At 43.5% G+C, this 27,814-nt stretch overlaps 1 protein-coding gene across 1 annotated transcript; it reads right to left on the bottom strand.

Annotated features, from left to right (window-relative positions):
• Positions 1-208: 208 nt before the first annotated feature.
• LOC115774706 (ankyrin repeat and SOCS box protein 2-like) lies at positions 209-21,658 on the bottom strand. Its single transcript, XM_030722091.1, has 8 exons — positions 21,211-21,658; positions 19,928-20,097; positions 18,074-18,229; positions 16,561-16,806; positions 16,325-16,496; positions 15,632-16,202; positions 15,404-15,557; positions 209-654 (listed from the first exon to the last, which is right to left on the bottom strand). The coding sequence occupies exons 1-8, from the start codon at positions 21,507-21,509 to the stop codon at positions 509-511; spliced, it is 1,914 nt and encodes a 637-aa protein (XP_030577951.1). The 5' UTR covers positions 21,510-21,658; the 3' UTR covers positions 209-508.
• Positions 21,659-27,814: the final 6,156 nt, after the last annotated feature.

The following is a 27,814-nucleotide window of genomic DNA, read 5'->3' as shown; positions in this document are numbered from 1 at the left end:
GGTTAATCTGGTGATTTAGCATACAGGGCAATAAAATAAACATTTGAATTCTAGTGAATGATGAACTCAATGTGATTGAACAGGTATTCTTGTTGTGTGTTCTGTGTATATAGCAGTGTCAAAGAGACTCAACAGCAGATTAGAATCAAGTAGAACCACATTTATACATTTGGTGCAACACTAAATGAATTCATGCATATTCAGTTACAATGTGATGCACAGTTTGAGCTACTGTAACTTTAGAGTTTGGCTTCATTCAGTGGTTTTAGTAACAAGCTGCACATATAAACTGTATTCCCCCAGCAGAGAATCTATATCACACAGAACATGCTGAAAAAAAAGAATCGGGGAAAACGTGAGACTGAAAATGACCTGCTCCTGACCAGATGTGTTCAGAATCAGTTACCATAGTGATCTAGCCTGGTAAAAAGAGAGCCATTTTATTGACACAGAAAACTCTGACCTTAAGCTCGACACGGTTCGTTAAGCCATTAATCTCACTTTGTTGTTATATGCTATGACAGTGGACATCATAGTGCAGGAAGCGGATAAGTCTGACAGGAAGTGGCAGAGTGTGAAGCAGTTTCAGTCCTTGGATTCCCACCAGGTGTCGAATCTTCAGCCTGCAAAGCTGCATCAGAGGATGAGGAGGAACTGAAACCAGAACACAGAAAGGAGGACAGTATCAACATTTCAATCAGACCAAAGCTGAAAAGGATCAACATACATTTCTGGGAACAGGTTTAAAATCTTTTCAGCTTTTCTAAGAACTTCTGAGTAACTGTAAGAACTCAGAAACCAGAAAGCTTCTTCTATTCTGTGGACCCACAAACAATCGGAAACTTTTTGACACCTCTGTCGAGAGGAAGAGTTTATATGAACTCTGGAGAATTTCACAAGAAACTTTTCAAGGATGAACTTCAGGTACTATCCTTTGAGTTCTGCGATGTCAGAACTCTCTGGAGAATTAGTTTCTACAAACTTTTTAGTAACTGAGAAACTCCTTTAGGAACCATGGAGCCATAACCATTTTGGAAAAGGAACGCAAAAGAGGCTGCAGAAAGCCAGACCCAGACAGAGTTATAATTCATCTGAAAGCCTTAATCTAAGTCTCATGTACCCTAACTGAAAAACACAAAAAACCTGTTTTATTTGTTGTTGTTTATCACCCCCCATCTGATTTCTCTGACTTTTTCATCAGATTTAGATTTCAGTTTAGTGTGTAGATGCTGAAAACAACAGGCTTCACACAACAACTTTCATCAAACTCAAATGGCTTCTCCCAAATGGAAGTAAGCACACTCACCATTTTAATAACTAAATGTCTCTTCTTATTGCTAACCAGAGGGTGGTGCAGTGGTTAACACTGTTTGTCACAGCAAGAAGCTCCTGGATTTGAATCCACCATCTGGCCTGGACCTTTCTGTGTAGAGTTTGCATGTTCTCCCCATGTTTGTGTGGGTTCTCTCTGGGTACTCTGGTTCTTTCCATAGTACAAAGATATACAGTTAGTGGGGTTAGGTGATTCTAAATTACCCATAGGTGTGAATGGTTGTCTGTCTCTCTAATTTGGTAGACTAGCAACCTGTCCAGGGTGTACCCTATCTCTCACCACTACCCTGTACAGTAGCTGGAATAGCCTCCACCCGTGACCCTGAATTGGATAAGCACAAGAGAAAGGATGGATGGACTCAAGATCATATTATAAAAATTTTGGCAGTTCAGAAACTCTAGTAAAGGTTTCCACATGTCTTCAACCTTTTAACTTGGAGCGATTGCTGCTGAAGCACTGGTTTCCTGCCCTTACTAGCCGGTTAAGACATAGCATATCACCGTTACTGTAACTACGTTCAAACGGTTTCTGAAAGCCCAGAAATTGTACTTCACAGCCATATAGGGGTATTATGGTATTTCTTGCAGGAAGTCTGCAAATGGCAGCACTTTAGAAGTACATTGTGCCCCGGCCAATGCATTTGGAGTGAAAGGGTTAAATTCTGCTGCTTTCTCTTTGATTATATGTTTCTCAAGTGTAATATAATTGGCCATCTCTTTCAGCCATACAAGAATTGAAGACAGCTCCATTTTTCTCCATGTTGTAACGTGAGGTGAGGTGAAGCCAGCCACGGAGGTGTGCAGGTGGATAGCAGAAGAGCAAACACTGGTAATATTTCACAAAAAGGGTGGTTTATTCCAAACATAAAAAAATAAGGCACTGGCTAAGCGACACGCTACGGAGAAAGCACACCATTCCGCGTACACACAGACGTAAGGTCTCTCTCTCTCCACAGAACAACGAAGAAGAACGGTAACTTAACAGTCACAATAAGCAAGGGGTGCCACCATGTGGCAGTACACAGCATTACAATAGCAGTGACGGTTACATAGTCCCCCTGGTGAAAAAAAGGCTGCCCTCAGCCGCACACAGCTGACCCAAACAAACCACACTTGACAGCACTCTATACATAGACAGTACAACTAAGCTAGGTATGCACACGGAGTAAAAGGACAAAAATTTTTGGCAAAACAGGTTGAGGTAAACAATTCACAATGGCAAGTACTTAAACAACATTACTTACAATTTTTTTTACACTTTAAATATAGAAACAAATAATGACCTCTTCCCCAACTAGGAACACTTGGAAAATGGGAGCAAACCTAACAGTTGCACATACTCAACGCGACCTACAATATACTAACGCTGTCTGAATTTGTCCAGAAGCAAGACAGCCCATTACAGGTCAAGCCTGGTAGTGTGAAAAGCATTGGTCCATCTGTTAACATCCCAGCCAAATGTGAGCCTAGGGTCTGCCTCGGATCGGGGCGACAGATCACCGGCAAACATGTCGGCCGTGTTAGAGGGAGGGTCGACGACAAAGTCGATATCTGAGACGTCTGCAGCACCCCCCCCCCCCCCACTGGGGGAGGACGCAGAAGATCCATTCAAAGTGAGGGAGTCCCAAGTGTGAAATGGTTGCATATTCACAACATGAAAGACTCCAGCATCCACGCCTGAGTCCACCCAATTGAGCCTGTAGTTAACATCACCAAGCCTCCCAGATACGCACAATGGTCCCTCAAACAGAGGTGCGAGCTTGGCAGTAAAATTAGATTGTGATTCAGACTTAGGGTGGGTCTTAATCTCACCCTAAGTCTGATTTAGGGTGGGATTAACAAGATCACTAACATGAAACGTGGCGTTTCTGCGTCTGCGGTCATAATAGCGTTTTTGTCTGTCATGACTATAGTCAAGTGCTGCTCTAGCATGATCGTGAGCTTCTCTTAGGGAGGCCCTAAGAGTCTCAGGGTAGGGTACACCCGGTTCATCAACGCCTGTCTCAGACAGCTGTGTGATGAGGTCAAGGGGGGTGTCCAACTTGCAACCATAAAGCATCATGGCGAGACTCAAACTGGTACTGTCATGGGGAGTGGTACAGAGAGCAAAATAAATCTGAGGGATAAATTTGTCCCAAGAAGTATGTTTGTCCCCACGTACGTGCGATTTGCAGTCTTCAAAGTTCGGTTGACACGCTCAGTGGCATTTGTCCGGGGGTGATACGCTGTAGTGAGCCTTCGCACAGAGCCTAGGGCAGAAACAACATGTTCAAACAGCTCACTCACAAAAGGAGTCCCCCTGTCGGAAATCAGGTAAGTCGGGGTACTGTGTCTAGCAAAAATATCGGTAACAAATTCACCCACTGCCACTTGAGATGTGGCCTCCTTGACTGCACTTATCTTGACCCACTTAGTGGGCCGACAAACACTAGTAGATACGCATTACCAGTAGGGGTACAAGGAAGCAGCCCAACGAAATCAACACCCACGTACTCCCAGGGCTTCTGAGGCACAATGGGAACCATAAAACCTGCAGGCTTCTTCTGACTCGGCTTAGTGAACTGGCAGACTGGGCATGAAGTTACATAATGTTTCACATCAGCAGCCATTTTGAGCCAGAAAAACCTGAAATGCAATCTAGCTAAGGTCTTAGAAACACCCAGGTGACCTGCTGTGAGGTGGTCATGATAACAGTCTAACAAGGCACCTCTCATTGAAGTAGGAACAAACAGTTTCAACTCTTTCAAAGGGTGTAAAGCACACGTGGACTTAGAATTCTTGTAACACAACATACTGCGACAAGGTGGACAGAGAGTTCGCTTCAGTGTCTCTTAGGAGTGGACCCGTTACATGATCATCCAGTTGCAACTGTCTCAGTTGTGAACGATCAGTCAGCATGATGGGCGGCAGGGCACGAATGTCCAGACTGCCGATGATGGCATGCTCAGGCAGTAGATCTGTCAGCTTGTCGTCGGGCAGGCGTAAGGGATTTCGGGACAGTGCACCCGGCACCTTGTGCACGCCAGGTTTGTGCACTACCATGAAATCGAAGTCCTGTAGGCGAAGCAAGCAGCAGGCAAGCTGGCCTGTAGGGTTTTGACGAGACATGAGCCATTTAAGGCTATTGTGGTCAGTGAAGATGGTGACGTGAACACCTTCAACATATGGACGAAAGTGTTCTAGGGCCCATATTACAGCAAGACACTCCTTTTTTGAAGTGCAGTAGGGGAGTTCAGTTTTGTGAAGGGAGCGACTAGCAAAGGCCACAACATACTCACGACCCTTGTCGTCCTTTTGCATTAAAGCTGCACCCAGACCAATGTCACATGTGTCTGTGTGAATGGAAAAGGGGCGTTCGTAGTCTGGGAATGACAGGACCGGGGCTGATGTGACATGATCTTTTAAAGTGTCCATGGCTTTTTGGCAGTTGTCGTCCCAGTGGAAAGTATTGTCCATTCTTGTAAGGTAATGAAGAGGTTCAGCATGGCAGGTGTATTCCAGAATGAAGCATCGATAATAACCTGTCAGGCCAAGGAACTGATGGACATTTTTCACTGAGGTGGGGGTACTAAACTCCCTAACCGCTTTGACTTTGTCTGGATCAGGTTTGACGCCTGATGGTGTAATCCGGTATCCAAGGAAGGTGAATTCGTTGAGGCAGAACTGGCATTTTTTGAGCTTCAGGGACAAGCCAGCAGCTTGCAGTCTGTTCAGCACTTCTTTAAGATCCGCTAAGTGCTGTTCAAAGGTAGGTGAGACAATGACAATGTCATCCAAATAGACTGCACATGTCTTGTAAATGAGGCCAGCAAGCACTGAGTTCATGAGCCTCTGAAAAGTTGTGGGAGCGTTGCAAAGTCCAAAATGCAGCACCCGAAACTGGAAGAGACCACAGTGAGAGATGAATGCAGTCTTAGGTTTAGAGTCCTCCGCTACAGCGACTTGCCAGTAGCCCCGTGCTAGGTCCAATGCTAACACAAATTTCCCCCTTGCCAGAAAGTCTAGCGACTCATTAACATGAGGCAGGGGATAAGAGTCTTTTCGAGTCACCTGGCTGAGGCCACGGTAGTCCAAACAAAACCTTGGGTCAGTAGCTGCTCTGTTGACAATGACTACAGGGGCAGCCCAAGGGCTTGTGGAGAGCTCTATGATGCCATCATTTAACATTTTTTGCACCTGTTCTTCAATTATTTGTTTCTTAGCAGGTGATGTGTGATAGGGTGGGAGATTAACTGGTTTTGCATCACCAATTCAATTCAATTCAATTCAATTCAATTCAATTCAATTCAATTCAATTCAATATAATTCAATTCACTTATTTATATAGCGCCAAATCACAACAAACTGTCGCCTCAAGGCGCTTTGTATTGTGGGTAAAGACCCTACAATAATACAGAGAAAACCCAACAGTCAAAACGACCCCCTATGAGCAGCACTTGGTGACAGTGGAAAGGAAAAACTCCCTTTTAACAGGAAGAAACCTCCAGCAGAACCAGGCTCAGGGAGGGGGGGTCATCTGCCGCGACCGGTTGGGCTGAGGGGAGAGAAAGACATGCTGTGGAAGAGAGCCAGAGATGAATATCAATTAATGATTAAATGCAGAGTGGAGTATAAACAAAGTAAATAAGGTGAATGAGAAACAGTGCATTATGTGAACCCCCCAGCAGACTAGGCCTATAGCAGCATAACTAAGGGATGGTTCAGGGTCACCTGATCCAGCCCTAACTATAAGCTTTATCATAAAGGAGAGTTTTAAGCCTAATCTTAAAAATAGAGAGGGTGTCTGTCTCCTGAATCCAAGCTGGAAGCTGGTTCCACAGAAGAGGGGCCTGAAAGCTGAAGGCTCTGCCTCCCATTCTACTCTTAAGTATCCTAGGAACCACAAGTAAGCCAGCAGTCTGAGAGTGAAGTGCTCTGTTGGGGTGATATGGTACTATGAGGTCTTTGAGATAAGATGGTGCCTGATTATTCAAGACCTTGTATGTGAGGAGAAGAATTTTTCTCAGAGTGATGCTGAAAAGCTCATTCATGCATTTATTTCTTCTAGGCTGGATTATTGTAATTCATTATTATCAGGCTGTCCTAAAAGCTTCCTGAAAAGCCTTCAGCTGATCCAAAATGCTGCAGCTCGAGTACTGACAGGGACTAGAAAGAGAGAGCATATTTCTCCCATATTGGCTTCTCTTCATTGGCTCCCTGTTAAATCTAGAATAGAATTTAAAATTCTTCTCCTCACATACAAGGTCTTGAATAATCAGGCACCATCTTATCTCAAAGACCTCATAGTACCATATCACCCCAACAGAGCACTTCGCTCTCAGACTGCTGGCTTACTTGTGGTTCCTAGGATACTTAAGAGTAGAATGGGAGGCAGAGCCTTCAGCTTTCAGGCGCCTCTTCTGTGGAACCAGCTTCCAGCTTGGATTCGGGAGACAGACACCCTCTCTATTTTTAAGATTAGGCTTAAAACTTTCCTTTATGATCAAGCTTATAGTTAGGGCTGGATCAGGTGACCCTGAACCCTCCCTTAGTTATGCTGCTATAGGCCTAGTCTGCTGGGGGGTTCACATAATGCACTGTTTCTCATTCACCTTATTTACTTTGTTTATACTCCACTCTGCATTTAATCATTAATTGATATTAATCTCTGGCTCTCTTCCACAGCATGTCTTTCTCTCCCCTCAGCCCAACCGGTCGCGGCAGATGACTGCCCCTCCCTGAGCCTGGTTCTGCTGGAGGTTTCTTCCTGTTAAAGGGAGTTTTTCCTTCCCACTGTCGCCAAGTGCTGCTCATAGGGGGTCGTTTTGACTGTTGGGTTTTTTCTGTATTATTGTAGGGTCTTTACCCACAATACAAAGCGCCTTGAGGCGACAGTTTGTTGTGATTTGGCGCTATATAAATAAAATTGAATTGAATTGAATTGAATTAATTTTAGAAATATTGCGCAAATGCAAAACCGCGGTCCTACATATTTGTTTAATATGTGCATTGAAGGACATATCCTGGTCAAAAATGACTCCAAGATTTCTCACAGTGTTACTGGAGGCCAAACTAATGCCATCCAGAGTAAGTATCTGGTTAGACACCATGTTTCTAAGATTTGTGGGGCCGAGTCTCTATGACATGTTCAGTGAGAGCAGTTTGACCAAGATGACCATCGAACATGGAGCTAAACTTGGTGAGCAGCCTGAGTAAAGTGTCTTTGTGGTCCTTGGAGAGGTTTGCTTCAGACACTTTAGCTGTACATCCAACGACATCACTGTGACCGTTGGGTGCGAGTAATCGTTCTGAAGGTCCTCATCCTCCTCCGCGAAAGGGCAGGGGATGTCATCCACGTAGACCGTTCTTGTGGGAACGTGGATGGACACCGAAGCTCTTGTCATAAAGTCCATGCCCAGAATGAAAGGGGAAGTCAATTTTGGTATTATTGCAAAACGTTGGTAAAAGTTTTTGTTCATGAATCCAATATTGAGCCAAATGACACCCTCAGGGATGCAGGTAGCGTTATCTGCAAGGTTAACCAGTGGGCCATTCCACTCACTTGTGTTTTTTGGATAGAAGTCTTTGACTTGAATGAGGTCCGCTCTGACAGCTGAGAGGGAAGCACCTGTGTCAAGAGTGGCCTCCACTGAAGTGGCATTAAAGTTCACTTTAGTTTTTAGGGGGTATTCCAGTGGACTGTTGAAAAATTGTCTTCTAAATGTCCAAGAATATGCCCACCTCGTGGTGAAGGGGGTGAGTGAGGCTCCATTAGCAACTGGGGGAAGGTTGGCCTCTGCGAAACATCCTTCCCCCTCTGTAGTTTCCCGACTGTGTTGTGACTGGGCTGTGGCACTGCCAAATTCATTTTGTCAGCTTGAATCAGTGGGGCCTGATGGCAGCAAGGTTTGGACCAAGTTAGGGCCTGCATTATCTGACGGTCTTTTTGTCAAATATGGTTGGTTGTTATTCATTGGGCAGGTGCATGTAGTGACCCCTGGCTGAGAGCATTTGAAGCAGAAAAGTTCAGGTTTATGGGGTTCTCGGTGACGTGGGGAAGGCTGTAGTCCACTTGGGCCGAGCACTGAGTGGCGCTCATGAGCTCGTAGCAGAAGGTCCATTACAGAAGTGATGTTAGCACCATACAGTGCAACTCTGTATTTTTCAAGAGTGTGTTTGCTAATCATGTCAATTTGGTCTTTTTCAGGTGGAGGGCTTTTCAGTTTGCCAAACTCAGTCAAAATGTGGGCAATAAAAGTTGGGAGTGGTTCGTCTTCAGCCTGAACATGATCCAGAAGTCCTCTCAGAATGCATTCTTGATTATCAGAGGGCCCATGATATGACGTGGGATCTCAGGGCTTTGAACCATTTTCCAGGCTCTTTTGTGAGGAAGTGAGACAGTTCGTTTAGTAATTGTCCATCAGTCAGGTTCAAAGAGGATTTATATGTGCCAACTGCATGCAACCAGTCCTCAGGTTGTACATTGTCATCTCCAGAATACACAGGAGGCTCAAGCTTAGTGTTATGTAAAGCTGCTGCAATCAGTCTGGAAGTGTTGTTGAGTTTGAGCAAGTTTGAGCGAGTGAACTGTAGTCAACTGTAGTCAACTGTAGTCAACTGTAGTTGACTACAGTTGACTGTCTTTTGTTCTGTCTCCCTCCCCTCAAACCCAACCAGTCACAGCAGATCAGAATCAGAATCAGAATCAGAAGGTTTTTATTGCCATATGGGTGAACAGGTTCACAGCATTAGGAAATTGCTGCGGTACTTCGTGCTTACAGAAAAAAACAAATAAGTATAAAAACTATAAGACAATATACAAGTATACAAATTGCAAATATACAGAGATATTAGAGCTATAACTATAGCACAATATTACAAAATTACAAAATATACAGTGCAGAGACTAATTAAAAGATAGAAGAATGTAGACTATATTCCACTAATATGTACATCAGTGCAATCAGACAGGTGCATAGACATAGGGTCATCAGCGTTTGTGGAGGGTGGTGGTAACAGTCTTAGGGTAATTGTTCATGAGTCCAACAGCAGAGGGGAAGAAACTGTTCTTATGGCGGGAGGTTCTGGTCCGTATGGACCGTAGCCTCCTGCCTGAGGGGAGAGGGTCAAAAAGTCTGTGCCCAGGGTGAGAGTGGCCGGCTGTGATCCGACCTGCACGCCCCAGTGTCCTGGAGGTGTACAGGTCCTGGAGAGATGGGAGGTTACAGCCAATCACCTTCTCAGCAGAGTGCACAACGCGCTGTAGTCTCTGTTTGTCCCTAGTGGTGGCTCCAGCGTACCACACAGTGATGGAGGAGGTGAGGATGGACTCAATGATGGCAGTATAGAACTGCACCATGGTCCTTGCTGGCAAGTTGAATTTCTTCAACTGCCGCAGGAAGTACATCCTCTGCTGGGCCTTTTTGACAACAGAGGTGATGGTGGGCTCCCACTTGAGGTCCTGGGTGATGGTAGTTCCCAGGAAGCGAAAAGAGTCCACTGTGGTGATGGGGGTGTCAGTCAGGATGATGGAGGGTAGAGGGGCTGTGTGCTTCCTAAAGTCCACTATAATCTCCACTGTCTTCTGGGCGTTCAGTACCAGGTTATTGTGGCTGCACCAGGACACCAGACGTTTGACCTCCATCCTGTAGGCCGACTCGTCCCCATCTGAGATGAGTCCGATGAGAGTCATGTCGTCTGCAAACTTACTTGCAAAATGACTGCCTCTCCCTGAGCCTGGTTCTGCTGGAGGTTTCTTCCTGTTAAAGGGGAGTTTTTCCTTCCCACTATCACCAAATGCTGCTCATAGGGGGTCATCTGTGGGTTTTCTCTGTATTATTATAGAATCAAGAAGAATTTATTGTCATTATACATCAAGACATACAATGAAATTGTCTTCCAGAACACTCATCCAAGAGGACAGACAAAACTAACACACAGGGGACATAAGTGTCTGTGGCTGCTGCCTCAAGGGCACCACCAATTTAAGCAGGAAAGAAAAACAAACAATAGGACAGTTGGGTTAAAAAAATTCATCTCATACTGTGCTTATAATGAGCGAGGTTCCAAAAAACACCTCAGCAAAGCATATAGCACATTTAAAGCTGGGATAGCAACATGGTGGGGCTGCCAACAGAGACGAGGGGGTCAGGGGCATTATGGAGCCAGGACCTAGCTCCTTGCCTAAACAGTTTGCTGAGATTGATGGGCATGTGTCCGCGGTCGTGGTTCACCAGATCTCAGTTCACACAAATCACAGAAGAGATGGGAGGGGGGAAGAGCATCTGTTGACATATTGTCCAGGAAAGATATGATTACCGGCCTCAAGGCCGGCTAAGGAGCCGAATTCCTGATAATACAGATGTTTTGGTACAGAGTGGTTTGTTATTTTCTCGACAGCCTTCAGTTCACCGGGACACTCTCAGTAAATCCAATAGTTCAAATTGTTCAGTTACCGTTCTCGTGCAGACACGTACCCTTATCTCCAGATCTAATCCATTTCACCTGCGAGTACTTTCACAGCTGGATTACGAGCATCCAGCTTGCGGCTCAGGTCCAACAGGCTCTGAGTCTGAGTCTGAACAGTTCTGTACAATCCATCCATCTGGTTATGCAGTCTCAACTGGTGCTCAGATTCTCTTAATTTCCCGGTAAATCAGGTATCCTCCAAGCCCAGGCAGAAGAGATACCGTTACCAAAAAGCCGAATATGTATACGTCTTCCACATCCTCAACCGACAGCGCTGAAAGACACACAGGTCTCCACATGCTCCATGAGTCAACGACATATCCAACTGGGTCTGGTCCACTAGGACAAGCGGGCTCCCCTTTCCACGATCTCATAGTGGAGAAAATATGATCAGTTGTGTTGAGGGCACAGTTTCCCAGATCCATGTTGATTCTTATTCGGTTGATGTGTAAGAGAGGCCCTTACAGCAAGCAGCAAAGCAGGATAGATAGGGGAGGGCAGGAGAGAGAGAAAGATGCGACCGTCTCTGTCGAGAGCAGGAATACCATAGGGTCTTTACCTTACAACATAAAGCCTTGAGGTGACAGTTGTTGTGATTTGGCACTATATAACTATAATATATGTAAATAGCATTGAATTGAATTGAAATGAATTGAACTGAGTTGAATTTAATTGCGCTGACTTAGCAATAATGTTGTTTGAGTATACACCTATATCACACATTTTTGTTTCATAGGCTATCTGCAAACCAGAAATTTCAGTATTCCAGTATTTCTTCAGTTTTGAGCAGTCCCATATTCCTTACATAGGACTTGGTGTTTCAAGTGTTTCCGTGAAGATTCAGCTCTCTCTTTGACAGGGTAAAGATGTTCTTCTCACCATCTGATGGAGCAACCAACCCAGCACATCATCAGCTGGGGTCCTCAGCATCATCAGGTGTTTCAGTCTTTTAACACAAGACACCCTCTGCTGAGGCAGGCGCACCACAGATTGATCAGGATTGGGTGTGTGCCACAATAGTTGGCTTCTCAGTGGTCCCCTGGAGGCCCAGAGGGGGTCCTTCCTCTTCAGCGACAGCCAGTGGCTGCTTCTTTCACCATGCTTTCCAGTGCTTTCACTGCTTTCGTTTGGGCCTGCTGTCTGATCCCGACTTCCTGCAGGAGCCTTGTGGTAGAACTTGAAATTAAGCCTCTGCACCCCACCTCAACTGGATGGACCTCAGCTTACCAGCCTCTTGACGCAGTGTCAGCAATATCAGCAGCCTCTTGTGTTCAAATGCCACCTCCACAGCATCCCCCCATGGGAAAGTTAGTTCAATGAAGAATACGTACTGGCAGGACTTTGGCCAGAGGAGCAAATCTGGCTGCAAGTTGGTTGCTGCAATCTCAGGTTGGAATGATGGACTCTGATCCAAGTCTATGTACATTTTCCAGTTCCTGGCACCATGCATTGGGCTTGGTTGAGGAGGTGATGGTGTTGCCACATGTTTCTACCCCTCCTGGATGAAAGGTGTAAACTGGGGGAACTTAGTGTGGGTGTTGAGAGGCATGGCATTGGTGGTTACCCTCAGCTTCTCAAGATCACTCGCCAGGCAGCTTAATACCTGGTTGTGCCACCAGGTGTATCTGCCTTGCGTTAGGCTGGTCTTGCATCTTACCAGGATATGCTTGAGTGTTCCTGGTCCTGAACATAATGGGCAGGCAGGAATTGGCACACTGGCACACTGGAACTCCTCCACCGGGCTGGAGATGGGTAGTGACAGGGCTCCATTCCCATAAAATCCTATGCAACTGAGGCATCTTGGTAAGCCAAGCCACTTTCTCACCTGTGCATTTACCAGCCTTTCCAGCCAACTGGCCTGAGACAAAGTGACCTCATATATGGAAATTGGCCATATGAGTCGAGGCAGCAAACTGAACTGGAAGCGCCAGAGCTTGAGCTTTGCTGGGAAGGTGGTGCTGTTGATCTGATTGAGCTTACTGACGGTGTCCTGCTTAAGCTGGACAAGATTTTAAATATATGTTAAATATATGCCATCTACCATCTGCTAAGGCTTTTCATGGGCTTCTCCAGGACAGCTGATATTGTCTCACCGTTGATGTAGAGGTTTTCCAGGTAAAGCTGGCCTTTAACAATGGAGATGCTGCGGGACTTGCTACAGTGAAACAGAGTGATTTTTTCCACTGAACATTTCCAGCATGTATTTGCAATATCAGGGGACCAACAATTCAGCTTTCCACGGGTGACAGAAGTTCTTATTGACCACGTGTGTTGTAATAGCTTTATTGTCATATTCACTGATTGCTTTTGAGACTTTAAACAGGCCATATCTCATTTACCTTCTTGTATGTTTTCTTGAATGTCCAGTTTCCATGCTTCCAAACACACTGTAAAAGAAATCTGTAATTTAACAGAATTTTTCCAGCAAGCATTACAGAATTTCCCCAGAATTTTCAATAAAATTGCAAAAAAATAAAAATAAAAAATAGACTGTGAATTAACATGGCTAATGTAAAACAATGTGAAAAAACCTGCACCTGTGATTAAAGATGATTTTGTTTTCACAGAATGTTTTCGCACAAACAAAGCTCGTAAAAAGACAGTTGCAAATTTAACATAATTTCACAAATATGTAATGTTTATTTAAAAAATAAAATGGTTACATTTTAGTTTAAATGCTGTCAATATCTAAAATTTGATGCATTAAGTGAAAAATGTCACAAAAATGACAATAAATGAAATATTAAGGCACTGAAGTAATGTTAGTGATTTTAACTTTCAAGCTACCTGCACACAATACTTAGCATTCAGCACACAGTACATGTGCAGGGACTTTTATAGAGCCATATGAAAGTTAATATAGTCCTGATTATAAAGTTGTTCCCTCCATGCAAATGGTAAATGGACTGGTTCTTATATAGCACTTTTCTACTCAAATTAAGCACTCAAAGCTGAGAAAGGATGTTTCTAATTTTAGAAATATTGCGCAAATGCAAAAAATCAGTCCTACATATTTGTTTAATATGTGCATTGAAGGACATATCCTGGTCAAAAATGACTCCAAGATTTCTCACAGTGTTTCTGGAGGCCAAAGTAATGCCATCCAGAGTAAAAAGAGTAATCTTTAGGTGCCTGCAGCACCAGGGAAACTTGGCATGTTCAGCGTTACTCTAAATTTAAGGTACCCTTGGTTTGATTGTGAGATGTTTTTAATTTTTATTCTGTTGAGAGCACTGCTATAACAAATTGTTAGAAGCTTTCTGCTGTAGTCCATTTGTTAACAGAATTAAATGCTGAGGCACAGGAAGTGCATCCTAATTGTTTTTAGTTGCCATCATAAAACTAAATCTCAAAAATGAACAATAAAGTGTTATGACTATAAACCCAGTTACTATTCTAACAACAGTATTTTTTTTTACGTATTTTTAACATAAAATTAGATATAAAAAACCCAACTAATAACAGTACGTTTCTGCAATTTGAAAGCCCGATTACTTGTATTACCACAATGTTTGAGCATATTATTAGGCAACTTCATTGTTTTTACACATATAAATGTCATGGTCCCTGGGTCTAAGACCCAGAGTTTTGTAATGGCTTATTGTTTTTGTTTCTGGTCTTCATATTTACAATCCTCGGATTTTGGTTCTTGTTTAGTTCTGGTCATGGGTGCTGTTATATCATATTTCCTGTGTTTCTGTCACCATATCTGTGTCCCTGTGTCAAAACATGGAAATATGACCCTTTTATTTTTAGGTTTTCAAGTGTAATATAGTGCTGGTACAGATGTTAAAGGTTTATACACTTCTCAAAAAACTTAAAGGATCCCTTTGAAAACTTATTTATAGCGGTGTATTTGGATCATGCCTTTTAGGAATGCTCCAACAATGGCTCAGTGGCCATTGTTGGGACCAAAATTATATCAGACCAAAACATCTGATATATTGCAGTTTATTTTATTTGATACTGATATCATTTGTGGTGGAGAGAATCCACAGCCACTTTTAGAAATTGTCACAAAAGAAATGAATCAATTGAAAACATAGTTTGATAGAAACAAGCTATCGATAAATTTAAACAAAACTAAATTCATGTTGTTTGGAAATTTTAGAAAAGATGCAGGAGTAAGATTTAGGTAAATCTATATTTATACATTTTTGCTCTCGTTTATTTTTGTGGGGTTAGTGTGTACATGTGCTGAAGGGGTGTGAGGGTGAAGGTGAACTTTGCACATTAAGAGTGTTGAGCATGGGGTAGGGATTAATAAGTATGTACATACTTCTTCCTACTCCATTTCAGGCGTGGGGATTTTATTTGATTTTGTCTGTGCACGTTTCTGGGTATGTGTATACATAGGCATGTCTGTGTGTATACATATATGCCAATATATTGGTTTGTTTTTTTATATGTCCAGAAAAAAGATCATCATCATCATCATGATCATATAAATAATATAAGTCGTAGAGGGCATCATGTGTCATGTGGATCAGTCCAAGGTTCAGAGATTACACCATTTTTTAAGATGATTGCTAAAGGGTGATTGCTAGGTGATAGATCAAATAAATATGGCTATTATGTTATTGCTAACTTCCTGTCACATGTGCGTGTGGTTTAGATTTCTTACAAGCTTTTAGTTTGATCAGTGCCCAGTCACTATGACTCGCTAGGATGCCAACCAGTCGAGAGCAGAGGCAGATGTGACTGACGTAGTCCAGCAGCATCAAGATGATTGGACCAGGTGTCAGGCAATAAGACAAGCTGGAGATTTCCTCGCAAAACTGAAACAAGATGAAAAGGCTTACTGTTAAACACATACACATTCTCACAGTTTTTATTTAAATTTTTGACTCACCTGAATTTTGTGCTGTGGTGGCAAATCTACGCTGACCTGTAGCTCTTCAATGGGATGCCGTGATGGTGCAATGGTGGGATGTGGTTTCTGGCCATAGGAACACTGGAAACAGGACTTCGCATCACAGCCGTGGTCCAACAGCAGTTTGAGCATGGGAAGACAATCCATGCTGAACAGGATAGCTGACGGGAAGGAGGAAGGCTGCGTGGAGATCTGAGCATTTACGTCAGCGCCATACCTCAGCAGCAGCACTGCCATGTCCACCCAGCCGAGCCGGACAGCAATGAGCAGTGGGTTGAAGATGTCCAGGTTGGGGTTGGCTCCAGCCTCCAGCAGCATCTGTGTAGCCTCTAGGTTTCCATTGTAGACCGAGAAGTAGAGTGCTGTACTGCGATGGTCTTCATAAATTCTGGACCAGTCCTGCGACAGTTTGGCATTAACATCAAAACCAACCTTGATGAGAAGCTCTAAGATTTCATCCCTGTTCCTCTCTGCAGCCATGTGCAGAGGGCTGATGCCACAGCGCTTTATTCTGACCCTACTGGTGACTGGGATCAGGACGGACACGACGCTGGAAATAGAGAATGCAGCTGTCAAGGTGTTAGCTCTTTAATCCAGAAATAGTTTTAATAAAAGGTGAGTTCACACTTGTGCAGTAAAAAAAAAAACAAAAAAACGGCAAGCCGTTCAGACCGTGCATGGTTGTTCTGAACAGCCACATGAAGAGGCAGCAGTCCAGACTTTGTGGTTCGGTTGGCGTCAGCTTTCAGAGTGAGCAGTGCTTCCACAGCTGAAATGTGGCCGTTCTTAGAGGCTTCGTATATTGGTGAGGCTCCATCTCCAGCCTGTGCATTTATATCTGCACCTGAAAAACACACACTAAGTTCGTGACAGTAAAGGTAGTTCTCATCCAGGTATGTAGGACTGACCTTTGTGTGCAAGCAGGTGGATTATGTCTACATGTCCGTTCTGTGCAGCAGTGAAGAATGGCTGGATATTGTAGATGTTTTTCAGTTTAAGATTGGCTCCGGCATCCAGTAACATCTTGCAGAGCTTCAATAGTCCATGTCTGCAGGCTTCGTGAAGAGGTGTTCCTCCCTGAATGCAGGAGCGGTTCACCTGAGCTCCTGACCTCAGCAGCAGCTCCACAATGGCTTCGTTTGGGTTCTCACAGGCTAGAACACAGCAATAGACCAGCAGTTTGTGAACTTATACTACTGTGATGTTCATAGTACAGAAACAACCTTGGTAAAAATCACTAATGACCTCTGCATGGCAGCTGACTCTGGACAATTCACACAATATCCTATAACATTCATCTTGACAAACTAGCTTCTACTGGAATCACTGACACCCTGGTTTAAATACCATCTATCTGGCCGCACTCAGTTCCTCAACTCAAAAAATTCAAATCAGTTGTCACTACTATGCTGATGACACCAAGTACCATCCTCTGGCTTCCCACCCACCTTCCTCTGTGTTTGCCTCCAGGAAATCAAACCTGGTTCTCATGCAACCTTCTCAGATTGAACAATGATAAAACCAAGGGTCTCCTGATTGGCACCAAATCCACCTTATCAAGAGTTAACAGTTTTTCCCTTTCCATTGACAACTCCACAGTTTCTCCAGAACTCCCTCCATGAGTCACATCACACCTGTCCTTCAGCAGCTTTGATGACTCCATGGTTAAATATCATATCATATCACCATTAATTAATACTTCAGTATATGATGATCAATCTGTCTTTATTAGTTGGCTATGTACCACAGGCCTTTAAGGTGACAGTAATTAAAACGTTACCTGAAAAGCCATCACTGACCCAGCTGTCTTAGTTAATTATAAGCCAATCTCCAACCTTCCTTTGCTCTCAAAAATCCTTGAGCAAATAGTATCAAAGCTGCACTGAGGTCCAACAGGACAAGCACAGAGATGAGTCCACTGTCAGAGGCTGTAAGAAGATCATTGGTAACCTTCACTAATGCTGTTTCTGTACTGTGATGAATTCTGAAACCTGACTGAAACAAACCGTTCCTCTGCAGATGATCAGTCAGCTGTTTTACAACTACTCTTTCACTTCCCACTGTCACCAAGTGCTGCTCATAGGGGGAGTTGTCTGACTGTTGGGTTTTCTCTGTAATAATTGTGATGTCTTTACCTTACAATATAAAGCACCCTGAGGCATCAGTTTGTTGTGATTTGGTTCAATATAAATAAAACTGAACTGAATTAAATTGAACTCTGACCATTAATCGTCTGTCACACAAATCCTCTGTTCTTAATTATTTTTTATACCGTAAACCTGTTTTATTTATTTTGATATCTTCTTGTTTATTGTTAATATTGGTTTTAACTCTCTAGTGTAAGGCGACCTTGAAAGGTGCCTAAGATCAAGTATATTGTTATCATAATTATTATTATGTCACTGTGATGTCACAGATCACCTGCAAACAGCGGCGTCTCCCGGGCCTTGTTGCTGATGTTTAGGTCAGCTCCGTGCTTCAGAAGAAACTCAACACAGGAAAAGTTTCCTCGCCCAGCAGCCAGCATTAGGGCAGTCCCATGCTTCAAAGTACACCTGTTCACTGTGTCAGGTGCAGCTGAGTGCAGACAGAAGTCAAAGGTCAGATTGTGCTTCATAGAGCATGTATTCATTTATAAAACACTCCACTGAAAAAGCCTGTCCAGTGTGTTTACGCCTCCATAAGCTGAATGTTTTGCATCTGTCCTGAGCTAAAGTCAGACATGACATATTGTCCTAACATGTAGGAAAAAAAATGCTTCAAATGGACAGGAAATGACATCACAGGAAGTGATGCTGTCAGTTTATATGCTCAGTTTTCAGCCTCATATGACCTACTCTCTTTAACATGTTCTTTAGATGTCAGTAATTTGTGAGGGAGCTCACGGTTATAATAAAATAAAACATCATTTTAATAAAATTTTAATTTGTGCGTCCTGAAGTGAAACTGAAGCATCGCTGCGATGTCTCCTGAAGTGATCAAACTCAACATAAGAGTCCATCCTGGTTCAGAGATCTCACCTCGCTAATCGACTGTATAACAGACCCCGCCCCTGTGACCCCACTTATATCATGACTTTCTGTGCTTTTGTTTTTTGTGTATTTGCTTTGTTTTTCTTGCAGTAAGAAGTGCACAGCAAACATTTTTCTATGAGGCTCTCCAGCAATGGCTTCACTTCACTAACTCAGTAGCAACGGCCATCTTTGATAAATATTTCCATGTCTAGAAGTCACTGACTGACCTGATCACTGACAGCAGGTGATGGAGACATATAAAACAGGACTCAGTAGAAGTTTAGGCTCATGTTACCCTTGGATCAAATTCATAAAGGAACAGAACATATTGTTGCATATCAGCACATTTTCCCACCATGTATGAAAACTGCAGACAGAAAAGTATTGTCATGGTCCCGGGCCGATGACCCAGTGTTTAAGTTCTTTTAGTGAAGTTCTGTTTTTATTGTATTTCTGGTTTTGTTTACGGGTTTTTACTTCTTCTCAGTTTGTTGTAGTTTTGTATTCTGTTTTTGGTAATAATTATTATAGTTATTTGTTTGTTACTTTGATTTCCCTGTGTTCTGCTATTCCTGTGTCTGTTAGTCGTATTTTCACGTTAAGTCTGTGTGTATGTCATGGTTGGTCACTTCCTGTTTTATTTTGACAGTCTCGTGTTCCTTGTACTTTGTGTTTAGTTTTGCTTCCTCAGTGTTATTAGTTTCTTCTCTCGGTGTTTCTCCCTTCCTGCTGTGTTCTCCCAGGCTTGTTTGGTGTTTTACAGCCTTGGTTGAGATTTTGTTGTGTTTTGAGTTTTTGTTTATTGTAACTTGGGAGCCTCCAGCAAATAAAGCTGTTTAGAGTTCAGCTCCAGTTCACGGATCCTGCATATGGGTCCTACCCTTCCCACCACGCAGCCTGACGTGACAAATATGAAACTCTTCATGTGAATGAAACTGAAAATCTGCAGCAGAAACACCTGAAGTCAAGTTACAGAAACAGCACTGACGTCAGCTGAAGCTTCAGTTCAAGCAGAAGTTAGAAATTAGTTTAAATGTGAAATACAAAAAACAATCTTCACATAAAACACAAACTAAAATTTTATCAGTGATTAACATCGCCTTTAATGCCTGAGCTCAGGAGTCAGGTGAGCGGCCAGACGAACGCACTTCATGTGGGCCATGGAAGCATTTTATCCAGCGATATGGCGCATGATGGAAAAGGTCTGAGAACCACTGCGTTACAGGGTTAATAAAAAACGGGAAGCAACAGGTTTCCTGACCTCTGACCAGGATCCTGACACACTGCAGCTGTCCGTAATAAGCAGCTTCATGAAGAGCGATCCAGCCTTCATCATTTGGCTCCATTAGGCTGTTTGACCGCTGTCGCACCAAGTCCATCAAAGCTTCTGCATCCCCATTCATGATGATGGACTGTAAGGGACTGACCTCTCTGAGGGAAACACAGAAACAGAGCCAGAAGTAGCACAGATGGGAAAGGACTCCATTTAGACACTAAAAGCAGCAACAAAACAGGTGAAAGCAGTTGTGTAACCCTTCCAGGAGTAGGCAGTTCATTTTCCCAAGGAGGCACGTGATGGCTTATAGAAAATGGCTAGACCCAAAGAGCAACTAAGCTCAAATAAGGATGTTTATTTACATAGTTCAACAAAGATGAGAAAGTCACAGAATCTAGGTGAGGCATAAATACATTTACTTGGCAGTCAGGGAGAGTCAGGAGAGTCAGTGCAGGCAGGTGTACTGGCAGACGCTATAACTAAATGTGTAACAGAAAACATTTCTTGAGATCCGAAGGGAAGATACGAAGCTGGAGGAGGTTAGTCAGAGGACTGGCTGGGGTCTGAGATTACCAGAGCAGTGCAGCGTAGAGTGGGCAGGCAGGTGTGTATACATGAGAGTCTGGGTGTGAAGGAGGCTAAAAGTATGCAGGGATTTGCCCATGATGTGAGAGGCCCACAGAACAAGGCAGGTTAGTTCTCCAGGGAAGTAGTTGGTGAAGTACAGGTAGGAGGCAGAATCCCTGAACTGGGGGAAGAACGAGAGGCAGGAATTACTAGCAGGCAAAAACAAAGAAGGAGCATTAAGGCGAGCCAATTTACCCCATGGAGGTTGGGACAATCTGGCAGAGAAGCTGTCACAGCCAAGCCTAATGCCACAGCCAACAAATAGGCAGGTGATGGTGTGCTCCTGCCCACCAGTGCACCTGAAAGAACAAGAAATGGACAAACTACCCCAGCCAGCCCACACGGACACCACATCAGGACCTCTGACTGTGGTGGGGGGCTGCACCGCTACACTCATTCTCTGAATTTGATCTCTAAGCTTTGGTGCAGCCATCCACCACAGTCCCAGTTGCTCATGTTGCCCCTTTGAAAAAGGAACTGCCCACTCCCACTTCAGGCGGTCTGTGATGTGTAATGTTGGATAACTGGTTGGTTTCTGATGTTTTGGTTGTTTGGATGTTTACTGATTTTTTAAATGTTTTTTTTTGTGTGTTTTTGGCTGTTTCCATCCTCTGCGCTCTGTTTCATTCAGACTGACTCACCTCTTGGAGACCTTGTAGAGAAACTGTGAGAGGGCTGTGGGAGGGTTTGCACAGTTCTGGACGTGGGGGGGAGGTTGGGCTGGAGGAACTCTTTGCAGAAATTTGGAGGAGTCAGGACCTCTGTGTGGGGGGTTTGGGTTTGTTTGGGTTGGACCTGTTGCTGCTGCTCCTGCTGATGATGATGCTGATGAAGGCTGCTTTTCAGATAAACTTCTCTCAACAGCAATCTGCAGCAGCTCCTCATCAGTCAGGTGGTTGTAGATGTTGTAGTCATCCAGGTTCTGCTCAGAGACAGCCATGTTAATCTGAGGAGCAGATTTATCCTCGGTGTGTGTCTGCAGCGTGTGGACAGCAGCAGGTTATCTGAGGTCACAGTGGTTTGGCCTCAGCTGCTGCTGAATAAGGTCACGGCCGCAGGCTGAGCGAGTCAGTGGTGTTTATTTCCTCCAAGCTGAAGCCAAAAATTTAAAGACTGTGAGAACTGCTGTCAGCGAGATCTACAGTCCTGGACTTGAAACACAGACTGCACCAACAACATGGATGGAAACGGGATTAATACACTCAATCAGATCTTCATAAAACTACAAACTGATTCCTGTTATTGATCCGATTGACTGGTCCATCAAAAAAACAGCCTGACAAGGTTCACAGGACAAATCAGAACAGACAGAACTAACTGACAGATTCAGACTCATTTCGGATAAACTGAGAGAAGCAGCGTTCACATAAAATTACATCAAAACAAAACAACACAGAAAAGGTTCTACAAATTCAAACATATAAAAATAAGATAAAAAGCAGAATAGAAACAATCTGCAGACCGTGTACTACCTGTGAAAACCGTCCAATCAGGAGGCAGCACTCCCAGGTCTGCAGCCAAAGGTGCAGAGTCACACGGTATGATAGGGTCTGAAGTTTCATTAGCTCTGACACTGAAACTCTGCTGGCTGAAGGTCAGCTGCTCTCCTCCTCCTCCTCCTCCACCTGCCTGTCTGTCTGTCTGCCTCACAGGTGTGGCCTCTCTCCTGTCCCCCTCCTGTGGAAGAAGCCTTCATATTTCCTTTTTGTATTTGTTAAGTTGCTATATATTTTTTTTAAAAAGAAAGAAAGAAAGAAAAATCATTCTGCCACTCATGTATGTTATCATATTTTTATTACTTTATTTTGAATGCCTTGGCATGAGCTTGCAGGCCTCAGGTCTACGGCAGATGAGGAGGGAAGTGATTAGCCCTCCTCAGGTGCGCAAGTTTCTCTGTGTAACCATCATGGCAGAATGCAGCAGCAGAGAGGAGAGCTGTGTGTCAGTGTGCTGGGAGACCAGTGATCCACTGGTAGGTGTGGATTTGCTTGATTTTCACTGCTGAACTAAATATGATTTAAAGTGTGGCATGTTTAGTTTCATTCATAGAGTTTCCCTTGAACGAATTGTTTGACTTGAATTGATTGTGTTGAAAGATGTTTGGGTTGGTTTTTTTTAATCTCTGTACGAGCTAAATGCAACGAAATTTCGTTCTGCATACATTTGGGTGTATAATGAATGACAATAAGGTTGTCTACTGTCTACTCTACTTAAAGTAACTGACATACATACTTGCTTTAATGTGAAATCCATTAGTTTAAAACTTTTGAATAAATAGATTTATTATTGAGTTCATTTCAGAACTCAATAATAAATCTATTTATTAAAAAGGATAAATATCACAAATATTCTTGGGTAAAAAGCTGTGAATACTAAAGTATAAGAATGTGAATTTAGGCATACTGGTGACATGCCTATAAATTTAATGTGAATATGTGTTTCCCTTTTTTAGGTTTTCAGCCTACATTAACTTCCTTTAAATGCTGAAATGCATGTTTGGAACAAATAAAGGATAATCGAGCTGAGTTGGCCAGCGTCCTCTGTGGAATCCAAGTCGGTTCGAGTTACAGCTGAAACGAGGAAATTTGTTAAAGAACTCGACAGTATTGTTTGTTTGTCTCTGTGTGGATGTCATTGTCCGGGGTCCTTTGGACCCTGTGTGTTTTGATTTTGCTTTATCTTGTCTGTTCTGTTCTGGGTTTGATTATGGGTTTGGTTATGTTTTGCTTTCCAGTTCCTTATTTTCTCAGAGTGATGCTGAAAAGCTAATCATGCATTTATTACTTCTAGGCTGGACTATTGTAATTCATTATTATCAGGCTGTCCTAAAAGCTCCCTGAAAAGCCTTCAGCTGATCCAAAATGCTGCAGCTAGAGTACTGACAGGGACTAGAAAGAGAGAGCAGATTTCTCCCATATTGGCTTCTCTTCATTGGCTCCCTGTTAAATCTAGAATAGAATTTAAAATTCTTCTCCTCACATACAAGGTCTTGAATAATCAGGCACCATCTTATCTCAAAGACCTCATAGTACCATATCCCCCCAACAGAGCACTTCGCTCTCAGACTGCTGGCTTACTTGTGGTTCCTCGGATACTTAAGAGTAGAATGGGAGGCAGAGCCTTCAGCTTTCAGGCGCCTCTTCTGTGGAACCAGCTCCCAGCTTGGATTCAGGAGACAGACACCCTCTCTATTTTTAAGATTAGGCTTAAAACTTTCCTTTATGATCAAGCTTATAGTTAGGGCTGGATCAGGTGATCCTGAACCCTCCCTTAGTTATGCTGCTATAGGCCTAGGCTGCTGGGGGGTTCCCATAATGCACTGTTTCTTTTCATTTACCTTATTTACTTTGTTTATACTCCACTCTGCATTTAATCATTAATTGTTATTAATCTCTGGCTCTCTTCCACAGCATGTCTTTCTCTCCCCTCAGCCCAACCGGTTGCGGCAGATGACCCCCCCTCCCTGAGCCTGGTTCTGATGGAGGTTTCTTCCTGTTAAAAGGGAGTTTTTCCTTTCCACTCTCGCCAAGTGCTGCTCATAGGGGGTCGTTTTGACTGTTGGGTTTTCTCTGTATTATTGTAGGGTCTTTACCCACAATACAAAGCGCCTTGAGGCGACAGTTTGTTGTGATTTGGCACTATATAAATAAAATTGAATTGAATTGAATTGAATTGAATTCTCCCGGTGTTAAGTCTGCGTCTTTGTTTCCCTCTCCTTTCTTCCTGTTTTACTTTGATAGTTTGTCTGGTCCCTGTCTGTTGTATTCAGTTTTGTTTCCCCTGGTCTCGTCTTGGTAATCAGCATCACCTGTGCTCCCACCTGTTTCCTCTTCCCTCATCAGTTCCCCGTGTATTCAGTCCAGTGTTTTCAGTGACTGTTGTCGTGTCGTCGTCTTATCATTGTCTGTGTCTTTGTTCCCCTGCTGTGTGCGCCCTGTTTTTGCCTCAGAGTTCTAGTCAAGTCATTTCTGTTGTTCTGTATCTGCCGTTGGTTTGGTCCAGCCCTGTCTTCTGTTCTGCCCTCGCTAAAATAAAGCCGAATTGATGTTTTACCTTCAGTTTTGTGTATCCTGCATTGGGGTCCTCCCTCCTGCCTGCCACACAGCTGATCCATGACAGTGGAAATCTTTGGTCTTATGGAGTAAGATAACTGTCAAAGTGTGTGCACAATTCTAACATTCGTATTCATAATTGAGAAACTGTGCAGATTAGGATTGTTTTTATGTGAATACGAATGTTAGAATTGTGCACACACTTTTTGACAGTTATCTTACTCCATATGGTCTGAGATCATTAAAAATATTCACATCATATTAAATTGAATCTGAATGTAATCACAGTACAATAAAGTCATTGAATACAGGTGTTCAACAAACACCCCATAACCTTAATGGGCAAAGTGATGACACCAGCAGTAGGAGTGAGCCCACGGGGTCGTGGATGAGGTTCCTCTGTGGGTGGAGAATCTGTGGACAGACCTGTGAGGCAGGGGCAGTTCTAGGGGCGGGGCCACAGGGGCATTGGCCCCAATTGAAATCGGCCCCCTGAAGGGCCCCTGTCCTGTCACTCATCTGTCCTTTGTCTGAGAGCGAGGGTAAAATTATAGGTGGATGCAGTTCCATGCTAAAACACCAGTAGCACTAATGAGCCAAATAGGAATGCTCAGCGTGAATAAAGCTTACAGAAGAAAAAAGAAGATTTGACCGATCTCCAGTGTTGCCAAGTCCACTCATTATAAGCGACTTTGGGCTTGTTTTTTTCTAAAGTCTCTTGCAAATCTCGTGAGTTGTGGGTTGCAGTTTTTTGGGCTTGTTTTTGAATGTGAAGTTGCTTATTTGGGCTTGACTTTCTTCTGAGTGAAACTCCTTGATTATCTCCAGCACCCCGTAATAAAGCAAAAGATGAGTGGTAGGTAGTTTGTCCCTTCCAAGCCCCCGTTTCTGTTTATCCCAAATTGACCGGGCTCACACCCAAACAAACACTCATAACAGCCCAGAGTGAGGAGGCAGCGTAAGAATGAGCTCCAGTAAGTGGGGAAAATATAGAAAAAATATAATGAAGAGTGGGAGAAAGAGAGGCACCTTACAGAATGGATCTGAGCTCAGATGGCAGACAGTGGCACAAAAAGTGGGTGTACACTATATGCAATGCATAGGGGCAGCGAATTATTTCTGTAGTCGGTATTTTCTGTATTTAACAGCTGTACATATGATATGATCAATAACAGAGGCCACAGCACTGATTAGGGCACCCCTGTGCTCCTTCACCCCCCCTCCTCCTGTCGCCCCCCCCCATACACACACATTTTTTTTGTTTGTGATTGATGGAAAATAAAAGCCTGTAATAGAAGTCTTGTATTTTATGTCTGCACACACCTCAGAAAGTAGCTGCGGTCCTGATGAGAGACGTACCAAAGGCATTCTGCAGATTTTACAAGTGTGAAATATGTGCTCACCGTGCTGATTTAATTCAACGTGCTAATACCAAGAAACACACAAAAAAATTGGGCACCTTTCTCTTCTATGAGGCTAAGAAACATGGGTTTCACTGCTCCAAAACACAATGAGACAAAACAAAGACATGAGTTACACTGTTATAGAGCTGTACTGTTTAAAAGCAGCCTCAGTTTTACACACTGTTGTGGGTTGCCAGTTGAGCTTATTTTGGGCTTGTTTTCATAGAGCTGGTTGCTTGTTTCTATCGCGAGATCTGGCAACACTGACGATCTCGTGGAGAATGTTTTTCAACCAACAACTGATGCCAGTCTACATTTTGAGGAGTTTGTTGGTAATAATAAGTCATAAATCCCTTTTTACTCACAGCTGTCACACAGCGTAAGTCTGACAAACATTAAATTAAGAAGTTAGTTAAGAGTAATGTTAACTGAGGCCCTACTTGTGTTTGGACATGAATGTTAGCATTTCGCTAATTCATGTAACACTAATTCATGTACTTCTTTGTAATTTGCATTTGTGTGTTAACATTAACTATAATGTTTGGCAGTGATAGAGAAGAATATGAAAAGAAAGGATCAGTCTCAGGTGGGAATTCAGCAGTTTTTGGCCAAAGAGTGAGTCTGCAGCTGAAAATGAGCAGGGTGAGAGGAGGGAGAGAGCAGCAGGACACAGCAGACCAGAGGCTGGTCAGGAGCAGAGCACCTCCAGTCCCTCTTCATCAGGTCAGAAATCATTTAGGGAGAGCAACAACAGTTAATGCTGTAATGTATGAAATGTCTGATATTGTTATCTAGTGAAAGGGCACATAAGTTCACTGGATTCTTACAACTCATGGTGATAAGATTTACCATAACTTTAATGTAATGGCTTTCATTTTTTATTGGTCTGTATATCACCACATCTACCACAAATACTTGGCCCCTCTATGAATACCATGGCCCCTTAATGACCCCTTACTCAGAAAAATCCTAGATCCGCCACTGCTGTGAGGGTGAGCTCCGTCCTCTTAGAGTCTATGGTGGGAAAGGAAACTCAGTTTCTGTCTCTTCTCTCTCTCTCTCAGGTTTTGGTCTGTCTGCTCTCACATGAACCCTTCGAATGACCGTCCACTCCCTCCTCACCTCAGTAGTCTGTCACTCTTTATGTTAGTATCACTCAGACTCCCAATGTTTCCAGTTCCCTATGATGTGTGTTTCCCCCTGATTAACTCGAATCCTTACCTGTCCAGGTTGGCTTACCTGCCTGCTCTCTGTCCCACCTCCATCTCAGCCTCTTCAACCTTGATCAAATCACAGGAGGAAAGGAGCAAAAGAACATTTATTTAGTACTTGGACAGCAGGCTCCGAGTTGTGGAGAAGGACTGACAGGGAAACTAACCTGGCCTAGAACCTGCCTGCAGCTCATTCACAAACAGCTCACGGCATCTACACCTCGAACAGGGGAGACACCAACATATGGGGCTCACCTGTGATTACCTGGCCTAACATGATGACTGAACCCATTGGTTCAATCACCCATTGGTCCTGCACAGAGCAGGAAGTAGCACAGTCAGGGGTCAATTAAATCAATAATTTATTTCAAAGCTAAATAAGTGAGGCGTTCTTCAGGAAATGTCAAAGCTCGACCTGTGAAGCCTTTAAGCTCTGACTTCAAACCTCAGCAGGAGGAACATGATGTTCACTGTGTTCTTCAGACTGAAGCAGAAACATATCCATCCATCCATCCATCCATCCATCCACCCATCCATCCATCCATCCATCCATCCATCCATCACTCACCCATCCATCCA

This window comes from Archocentrus centrarchus, chromosome 24 (assembly GCF_007364275.1).
Source record: "Archocentrus centrarchus isolate MPI-CPG fArcCen1 chromosome 24, fArcCen1, whole genome shotgun sequence".
In the NCBI taxonomy this organism is placed as follows: domain Eukaryota; kingdom Metazoa; phylum Chordata; class Actinopteri; order Cichliformes; family Cichlidae; genus Archocentrus; species Archocentrus centrarchus.
The sequence above is the reverse complement of the archived record's forward strand: the minus strand, read 5'-3'. Positions and strand labels throughout refer to the sequence as shown.